The 10,305-nt window shown below is 50.7% G+C and overlaps 2 protein-coding genes across 2 annotated transcripts in view; both read right to left on the reverse strand.

Annotated features, from left to right (window-relative positions):
• The window catches only part of LOC119849388 (zinc finger protein OZF-like), an 875,044-nt gene that overhangs the window by 633,782 nt on the left and 230,957 nt on the right, over nt 1-10,305 (reverse strand). The window lies entirely within an intron of this gene.
• LOC119849382 overlaps nt 1-10,305 on the reverse strand; it is a 167,972-nt gene that overhangs the window by 40,361 nt on the left and 117,306 nt on the right. Inside the window, exons 11-12 of the mRNA XM_038386386.2 lie at nt 5,977-6,263; nt 820-902 (exon numbers count right to left, since the gene is read on the reverse strand). Of these exons, the coding sequence (XP_038242314.2) occupies nt 820-902; nt 5,977-6,263 (370 nt within the window). The remainder of the gene's footprint in view (nt 1-819; nt 903-5,976; nt 6,264-10,305) is intronic.

Raw genomic sequence — 10,305 nt, forward strand, 5'->3', positions numbered from 1 at the left:
TTTTAAATCCTGTTATAGTTCTAGTCTTCACAACCTCCTCAGGCAAGTAGTTCCACAGGTTGACTGTGCGCGGTGTGAAGAAGAATGTCCTTTTATTTGTTTTAAACCTGCTGCCCATTAATTTCATTTGGTGGCCCTAGTTCTTATATTATGGGAACAAGTAAATAACTTTTCCTTGTTCACTTTCTCCACCTGAGGAAGCACCTGAGGAACAAAGACTGAACAAGGGGAAGTGATGGTCCCAGGGTAATGGGATTTCAAGCTTGTGTATGGACATTTGGTGGACTGCTTCTATCATCAGTCAGGGTGAGAAATTGCTAATTCAAATTCTATCCACCTAGTATGTTAGCAAATAACCAAAAATTAAACTAAGCCTAACTAATCTGCTTTGATCTGTTTGCTATCACTTATTGCTGGGAAACTGACTGTTGTCTTCTATCGGTCCTTGAGTGGCTTAGGTAAAGCACTCAGGTAGCTTAATTGGATGCATGGAGCCACCTGCTGTAGTGTTGGGTGATAACAGGGCCTGGAGAGGCTGACTGAATCTCCAGCAAAGCAGTGTGAAAAGGGCCAGCCCATCTTGAGGGTTAGAGGGCACAGCGGTTCCCAGAAGCCCCCCAGATTGCACCCAGCGGTGACAACCCATCACACCCTACATTACACAAGTCTCAGCAGGTTTGTCACATCCTGTCCCCTCCCTTTCTCCACACTAGATAGTTCCTGCCTCCCACTGCCTCTAGCAGCTCCCACCCTCCTATGCATTTACTGCTCCTCTCTCTCCAAGCAGAACCCACCACCAGCTCCCTGATAATCCCTTACCTGAGCCAGCTCCATTGCAGCCATTTCCTTTCCCCTCGGAGGACAGGATGATCTGGAGCGAAATGTGGACATTATTCTGTAGCCTGCCAGGGCGAGAAGGGCAACATGAGAGAATTCAGACGGGGTTTTTGTCCATTCTGCGTGCCAATTCCCCCCAGGATTATTCCCTGCTCATGGACATTCTAGGTTCTGCCACACTGTGAAGCAAAGAGTGACCTTATTCCAGTACAGGCCTAGCCCCCTCCCACCAGGGAGTAACCCTCTGAGACATGGTGAAACCGTCCCAATAGCAGAGTCTCTCTGTTACACTTATAAAGTTTGCGGGCGATACCAAGCTGGGAGGGGTCACAAGTGCTTTGAAGGATACTATTAACGTTCAAAATGATCTGGACAAACTGGAGAAATGGTCTGAAGTAAATAGGATGAATTTCAAAAAGGACAAGTCCAAAGTACTTCACTTAGGAAGGAAGAATAAGTTGCACACATACAAAATGGGAAATGACTGCCTAGGAAGGAGTACTGTGGAAAGGGATCTGGGGGTCATAGTGGATCACAAGCTAAATATGAGTCAACAGTGTTACACTGTTGCAAAAAAAGCAAGTATCATTCTGGGATGTATTAGCAGGAGTATATAAGCAAGACACAAGAAGTAATTCTTCCTCTCTACTCCACACTGATTTGGCCTCAACTGGAGTAGTATGTTCAGTTCTGGGCACCACATTTCAGGAAAGATGTGGAGAAACTGGAGAAAGTCCAGAGAAAAGCAACAAAAATGATTAAAGGTCTAGAAACCATGACCTACGAGGGAAGATTGAAAAAATTGCATTTGTTTAGTCTGGAGAAGAGAAGACTGAGAGGGGACATGATCACAGTTTTCAGGTACATAAAAGGTTGTTACGAGGAGGAGGGAGAAAAATTGTTCTTCTTAACCTCTGAGATAGGACAAGAAGCAAGGGACTTGAATTGCAGGAAGGGCGGTGTAGGTTGGACATTAGGAAAAACTTCGTAACTGTCAGAGTGCCTAAACACTGGAATAAATTGCCTAGGGAGATTGTGGGATCTCAATCATTGGGAATTTTTAAGAGCAGGCTGGAAAAACACCTTTCAGGGATGGTCTAAATAATACTTAGTCCTGCCTTGGGTGAAGGGGACTGGACTTGAGCAACCTCTGGAGATCCCTTCCAGTTTTATGATTCTGTAAAGCAAAGGCCAGAGAAGAGCAGAATCAAAGGAGTCACTCTGGGGGATTCTCCCCGTCATTGTCCCCAAGGCAGCTGTCTCAGGTATACAAAGTTGTTTGATGCTCCAGCCTTTATATAGTCTCTCCTGGTAGTGCCCCCTTTCATGGGCTGGGCCTAGTTTTAAAGCTTTTGGAAAGCATGACCCCACGGGCTATAAGACTGGGCCTTCTAGCCTCAGCACACCTGGTTTCTTTCTGTGGCTCCCCAGTGAGTCCAAATGAGTAGTTACTCCTGACTGAGACTGTGAACATAAGAACGGCCCATTGAGTCAGACCAATGGTCTATCTAGCTCAATGGCCAATGCCAGGGGCATCAGAGGGAATGAACAGAACAGGGAATCATCAAGTGATCAATCCCCTGTCGCCCATTTCCAGCGTCTGGTAAAGAGAGGCTAGAGACACCATCCCTATCCATCCTGCCTGTGACATTGGCAGATGAGGTGTTAGCTCTTGCAAAAGCTCCCATGTCTTAACTGAACAGGCACAAAAGCAGAGCTGGAATCAGTCTGGCTCACCTGTGTTAGTATTGTTAAAACAGGTATTAGAGTTATAAGAATGTGTTTAGAATTTATTGAATGCTTGTGAGTTGCTGCCTGGGTTAATATCTGACTAGTTGCATTGTGAGCCTCTGTGATTATGTAAATCACCAGACAGGAGAGAGACTTTACCTAGGTGAAGTGCTGATTGGCAATAGAATGAATTACATCCTCACTGGCAGGAAAGGTCCATCAACACCAGATAGACTAATATGGGATGTTAAAGAAGACAAAAGACTGTTGGTGTGCTCTTGACTTCCCATTAGCTGAACTTGTAGCTCAGAGCACATGGCAGAAAGAGGATAACAACCCCATACAGAAGGAACTGATAATCTGTATGCTCCTTGGACTCTGGGGGGGCAAAGTTTCTAGGCATAAGCAAGAGATCCCCAGCTCCTTAGCCTGGGTTAGTCCTAAAGAATATGTAGCTTATTATAGAAGCTTCTATTACCTTTTGAAAATTAAGACTGTAACTCATCTGCATCTGCTTTAACTTTGTAAACAACTCTCGTTTCCTTTTAAATAAATGTAAATACAGGTTATTACAGAAATGGCTACAAGTGTTGTCTTTGTTGTGAGATCTAAGATTCAATTGACATAAGTAAGTGACTGGTCCTTTGGGACTGACAGTAACCTTAAAACTGCTGTGATTCATCGTGTAAGGCAGTGGTTCTCAACCAGGGATCGGGCACAAGCAGTTATCAGGGGCGCTGCCAAGCAAGGCCAGCATTAGACTCTCTGAGGCCCAGAGCAGAAAGCTAAAATCCCAGCGCATAAGGCTGAAGTCCAGGGCTCTGAGTCCCACCACCAGGGGCTGAAGCAAAAGTTTAAGCAATGTAGCTTTGTGGGGGCCCTCTGATATGGGGCCCTCTGATATGAAAACAGAGAGGGGCTAGGACTTCCCGAAGCAGGTCAGCGACAGAGCCAAGAACAGACCCCGCTAACTCCAGAGCCTCGTCACCCACAGCTTGGAAAGGTCCCCAGACCCCACTGTATTAGGTGCAGGAAGAGGTGGTTTGTCCACGGATGCACAGACTGTCTTGGCAGGGCAGCTCAGCTGCAGTCCCTGCACACAGCTGGGGTGGGGGTGGGGTATCCTGGGTCAGGAGAAGTAAATTTCCAGTCCTGTGGGGCTGTGCTCCTGGCTCATAACTCCAGCACTCACTGCTGCCGCTCTGTTACCAGCTGCACTGTTCAGCCAGCCCCAGGCTTCAGTGAGGTCACTGTCTCCCATCACACCCAAACCTTCAAACTAGCACATGGTGCACCAGTGCCACTCAGACTGCACTAGTGTAAATTGTGTCTATACTAAAAGTTTGCACCAGTGCCAAAAACACCAGTGTGGCAGAGACCTTTAATGCCCCAAACAGGAGCATGATAGCTTTAGAACTGGGATCTATTTCTAGCTCTGTCATGGACAGCCTGGGTGACCTTGGACACGTCAGTGTTTCTCCTCCCAACTTTAGCCTATTTACGCAGCTGCCAACCCACTGGGGTCTCCTCTCTCTCTCCCCAGAGCTCCTCACCACTAAAATCTGTGTGGGTGTCCCCAGAGCTAAGGTAGTTCAGCTCTGGAATAGCGTTACAAGGGTGACTGTAGAGTCTCTTTCCTGGAAGATTTTAAGAACAGGTAGGACAAAACTCTGCAACAGATAATCTACGTATACTTGGTCCTGCCTCGGCAGAGAGAGCTGGACTTGATGGCATCATGAGGTCATTTCCAGCCCTACATTTCTATGATGCTAAGCAATATATACGTAGAAAAACAACATACAGAATAAACCCCCCCCCCCCAACATAACGTAGGGCAATTCAGAGAAAAAACAAGAAAAAAAACTATACTCCACAGCATAAAATGAGAAAACAAAGGAAAAGAAAGCAACACAGTGCAAACACACACACCCTAGGACAAAAGTACACAATGGAAAAGAACTCAACTCAAACCAACACAACAAAGGCACCAAACAGGCTGAGGCAAAATAATGCACCATAAATCTGCAATACAACATGGTGTATCACACTTCCAAATGGCACCAAGGAAAACAGCTCAGTGTAGAACACGGCACAGAACATAAGAGAATTATTACGATGTAGGCATGGAAGGGATCTTGAGAGGTCGTCTACACAAGACATTCCCAGACTGGTGTACCTCTAACCTGGTCTTAAAAACCTCCAGTGAAGGAAATTCCACAACCTCCCTTGGAAGCCAATGCAAGGCAAACACTCAGACCAAAACAACACTGTACACACACACACGCTGGGCTTGCGGTTAAGGGGAGAGGCAAGAATTCAAACAATCTGGATTCAGTTCCCAGTTTTGCCCCAAATGCTCTATGAAAAATTGAACAAATTACTTCAGCTCTGCGAGCATCAGTTTCCCCATCTGTAAAATGGAGAGTAGCCGCCCACGGTTTGCCAATTTAGCCTTTGAGCTTTTTGTGGCAAGGAGACTCTGTCGCTGTGGGCATGTCTACGCTGCAGTTAGACACCAGCGGTTGGCGCGTGCCCGCTGACTTGGGCTCACACGGCTCAGGCTGTGGGGCTGTTTAATGGCGGTGTAGTTGTTCCGGCTTGGGCTGCAGCCCAAGGTCTGGCCCCCTCCCACCTCATAGGGTCCTATAGCCTGGCTCCAGCCCGAGCCCAGACATCTACACTGCAATTAAAGAGCCCCTTCGCCTGAGCCCCGTGAGCCGGAGTCGTTGGCAGGGGCCAGCGGCGGGTTTATAATGGCAGGGTGGAGATCGCCCTGGTGTCTGTTCATCCCCCGTTACAATGGGGACCCTGATCTTGGTCAGTGTCTGTGCAGAGCCCTGCACCACAGGGGCCTGACCTCAGTCGGGGGCTCTGCAACCCCCAGCATTACAGGATCCCGGATTTCGTTTGGGGTCCCCGCAGCAACTGGCAAAACGTGGGTGAGGATCTCTGTCGGGTCCGTGCAGCGCCCAGCACACGGGGGGGGGACCTGATCTCAGGCAAGGCCCCAGCCACCCTCAGCACCGTAAGAGCCCCGATCTCAGTCAGACCCTGGAGAGAAAAGGGGGAAGATTTTCAAGAATTTGCTGTCAGTCTTTCAGAGCTGAGGAGGAATCGGGGCCCAGACTAAGGACAAATCACTGCAGGCAAATGGGGGGCGGGGGGGCAGAGACCGTCTCAGGGAGGGGAGGGGGCGGGGGGTCACCCTGGCTGCTGTGCAGAGAAAAGGGGGCGGGGCGGGAGCGGCGGGGTCCCCAGGGGAGGGGGCAGCGGTAAATCCGAGGGGGTCTCAGCCCCCCCCCCGCGGGTCCCCGGCTCTTCCCCCCCCCCGGCCTCGTCCGGGCTGCGCCGACATTTTCCCTCCGCCCCTTTCCCCAGGGCCCCCCCCACCGGGGCTCGCTCCGGTACCTGGAGGCCGCAGCGGGGCGGGCGGAGCCCGGGGCGGCCCCAGGGCGGCTCCAGCGGGGGCCGGGCGCGGGCCGGGCGCGCGGGGGTTAAGGAAGGTCTCGCCCCGCGATCTGCGCATGCCCGGAGCGCCAACGGCCGCTTCCCCGGCCCCGCGAGACCCTGCCACGGCCCCGCGCGCGAGTCCGCCCCGGCCCCGGCCCCGCCTCCGCCTCCCTTGTCCTTGTTGGGCGTCACTTCCGCTCCCGGGAGAGTCCGGAACTACAACTCCCAGCCTGCCCCGGGGGCCGCTTCCGCCTCAGTCCCCAGTTTTAACACCCGTCTCTTCCCGGAGCCTCTGTTCTTCCTGGGGGCTCCACCGGCCTCTGCCGGGGGGGGGGGGGGGTGTGAGTGTCTGTGTCCCATAACCCCCCCAGCCCCGATTGTGGGGCCTTTCTCTTATATAGGGTCCTATTCCCCCCCCACCCCCAGCCCCGATTTTGGGGTCTTTCTCTTATATAGGGTCCTATTACCCCCCGTCCCCAGTCCCGATTGTGGGGCCTTTCTCTTATATAGGGTCCTATTACCCCCCCGTCCCCAGTCCCGATTTTGGGGCCTTTCTCTTATATAGGGTCCTATTACCCCCCCACCCCCAGCCCCGATTTTGGGGCCTTTCTCTTATATAGGGTCCTATCCCCCCCCCCGTCCCCAGCCCTGATTTTGGGGCCTTTCTCTTATATAGGGTCCTATTACCCCCCCCCACCCTCAGCCCCGATTTTGGGGCCTTTCTCTTATATAGGGTCCTATTACCCCCCACCCCCAGTCCTGATTTTGGGGCCTTTCTCTTATATAGGGTCCTATTCCCCCCCCACCCCCAGCCCCGATTTTGGGGCCTTTCTCTTATATAGGGTCCTATCCCCCCCCCCGTCCCCAGTCCCGATTTTGGGGCCTTTCTCTTATATAGGGTCCTATTACCCCCCAGTCCCGATTTTGGGGCCTTTCTCTTATATAGGGTCCTATTACCCCCCCCACCCCCAGCCCTGATTTTGGGGCCTTTCTCTTATATAGGGTCCTATTACCCCCCCCCACCCTCAGCCCCGATTTTGGGGCCTTTCTCTTATATAGGGTCCTATTACCCCCCCATCCCCAGCTCTGATTTTGGGGCCTTTCTCTTATATAGGGTCCTATTACCCCCCCCCCCACCCTCAGCCCCGATTTTGGGGCCTTTCTCTTATATAGGGTCCTATTACCCCCCCGTCCCCAGCTCTGATTTTGGGGCCTTTCTCTTATATAGGGTCCTATTACCCCCCCACCCCCAGCCCCGATTTTGGGGCCTTTCTCTTATATAGGGTCCTATTACCCCCCCGTCCCCAGTCCCGATTTTGGGGCCTTTCTCTTATATAGGGTCCTATTACCCCCCCACCCCCAGCCCCGATTTTGGGGCCTTTCTCTTATATAGGGTCCTATTACCCCCCCTCCCCCAGTCCCGATTTTGGGGCCTTTCTCTTATATAGGGTCCTATTACCCCCCCGTCCCCAGTCCCGATTTTGGGGCCTTTCTCTTATATAGGGTCCTATTACCCCCCCCACCCTCAGCCCCGATTTTGGGGTCTTTCTCTTATATAGGGTCCTATTACCCCCCACCCCCAGTTCCGATTTTGGGGCCTTTCTCTTATATAGGGTCCTATTCCCCCCCCCCGTCCCCAGCCCTGATTTTGGGGCCTTTCTCTTATATAGGGTCCTATCCCCCCCCCGTCCCCAGTCCCGATTTTGGGGCCTTTCTCTTATATAGGGTCCTATTCCCCCCCGTCCCCAGCCCTGATTTTGGGGCCTGTCTCTTATATAGGGTCCTATTCGCCCCCAGCCCCGATTTTGGGGCCTTTCTCTTATATAGGGTCCTATTACCCCCCACCCCCAGTCCCGATTTTGGGGCCTTTCTCTTATATAGGGTCCTATTACCCCCCCATCCCCAGCTCCGATTTTGGGGCCTTTCTCTTATATAGGGTCCTATTACCCCCCCACCCCCAGCCCCGATTTTGGGGCCTTTCTCTTATATAGGGTCCTATTACCCCCCCGTCCCCAGCCCCGATTTTGGGGCCTTTCTCTTATATAGGGTCCTATTACCCCCCCGTCCCCAGTCCCGATTTTGGGACCTTTCTCTTATATAGGGTCCTATTCCCCCCCCGTCCCCAGCCCTGATTTTGGGGCCTTTCTCTTATATAGGGTCCTATTACCCCCCCCCACCCCCAGTCCCGATTTTGGGATCTTTCTCTTATATAGGTTTCAGAGTAGCAGCCGTGTTAGTCTGTATTCGCAAAAAGAAAAGGAGTACTTGTGGCACCTTAGAGACTAACAAATTTATTAGAGCATAAGCTTTCGTGAGCTACAGCTCACTTCATCGGATGCATTTTACATCCGATGAAGTGAGCTGTAGCTCACGAAAGCTTATGCTCTAATAAATTTGTTAGTCTCTAAGGTGCCACAAGTACTCCTTTTCTCTTATATAGGGTCCTATTACCCCCCGTCCCCAGCCCCGATTTTGGGGTCTTTCTCTTATATAGGGTCCTATTACCCCCACCCCCAGTCCCGATTTTTCAGTTTGATGCCTGGTCACCCTGCCCTGCCCCCTCTCTCTGCTGGGTAGGGGTGAGGGTCTCTCTCTTTCTCCCCTCAGCCCGCTGCCTCCTGGCTGCTCTGATGGGGTGGGACGGGACTGTGCCAACCACCTGCCTCCCCACTGATCGGCCCCCCTCCCCTGGGAACGATGGGGTTGTCAGCAGGCTGTTGCTCTTCCAGGGGCAGGTGACCGTCGAGGCGGTGGCTGTGAATTTCCCTGCGTCAGAGGGGACCGAGCTGGAGCCCGCTCAGCCCGCTGTAGAGACGTCGTGCAGGAGAGCTACGAGACTGTGACCTCGCTGGGTAAGGATTCCCGTCCCCTCGGCTCTTAGAAGGGGAAATGCAGAGTTAAGGTTCACGTCACCCCCACAATGCCACTCTCAACTCTGCCCTGGACAAGAACACACCCTTGTCCGCCTTTACTGACACAACCTACAACACTCAGCACGGAAATGAGGAATCCCTGTTCCTTCAAGTTTCACATGCACCTCTCTTTGTGTCACAGTCCCAGCTCTGCACAGCTGCTCCAACGATTCCCTCCACCGTTCATTTAAAGCTACAGCTGACACGGTGCACATAGCTGGAGGGTGTGCACATAAATGCTGGTAATCAAATCTGTACAACACAAACAATGGCATGTTCATTTTCTCATTCCTCCTATTGATTTTTCTCCAGTACATTTTAAGGCCAAGAGATATTATTAGGTCATCTAGTCTGATCTCTTCTATGATACAGGTCATACAGTTTCATCTAGTTACCATTCTAGTGAGCTGAATACTACATGTTTTGATGAACACATCTTCCAGAAAGGCATCCAGGCCTGCTTTGAAGACTTCAGGAGATGGAAAATTTGCTAATTCCCTGGATAGATGGTTAACCTTTGCACCACCTTTACTGACCTATTCCTAGTGACATTTTCCAGCTCCAGGGTTAGGGGGTAGGGGCAGAATTAAGGTTGCATTGAAGGGGTGGCATGTTAGTTTAGTTCTTCATTTCCTGGTTTTCAGAGGTTTTTACTTTCACCACTGTACACATGCTGGAAGGGCATGAGGCAGCACTGGGAAACTTTAACTCTGCTCTAATGTAGTTTGTGGGCATTTAATTTCCTTGATTTCTTTTTAATGGACTTTTTTTGCCACTGTAACTGTGTCTACATTTCAGCTTTTGCCAGCAAACTATGTCAGATAGGGATGTGATTTTTTTTTCTTCACATCAATAGTCAACAGAGCAATGCTCTTAAAACTCTGAATTAGCTGCCAGTCCAATATCTACATGTAGATTTGAGAGCACTTGAAAATCATGTTCATAAGACAAATGTTGGTATCAAGGCAAGACTTCGAAGAGAAACTCCTGCAGAGCGTAAGAAAAATCTGCAACGCACATTGTCAGAAAGTTGTCAGTGATAGGGCTCAGACTCAAATGCATGATATAGCTCAGGTTTAATGGCCATGGCATGTCCTCTTGAACCAACCCATTCCTGTGACAGTGAATGGCTGGATCCCTTTTAGCTTTAAAAGACCTTCATCTTGTTACTCAGGTGAATGTCAATCTCTTTTGGCTCATCATTTGATGATGGTGTAGGGAGGAGGGTTTTAGGTTTATTAGGAACTGGAGAACCTCTTGGGAAAGGAGGAACCTATACAGGAAGGATGGGGTTTGCCTAAACCAAAACGGAACCAGACTTCTGGCATGTAAAATTAAAAAGTTCATAAAGGGGATATTAAACTAAGGGCTGAGG

The sequence above is a fragment of the Dermochelys coriacea genome, chromosome 28, assembly GCF_009764565.3.
Source record: "Dermochelys coriacea isolate rDerCor1 chromosome 28, rDerCor1.pri.v4, whole genome shotgun sequence".
Taxonomy (NCBI): Eukaryota; Metazoa; Chordata; order Testudines; family Dermochelyidae; genus Dermochelys; species Dermochelys coriacea.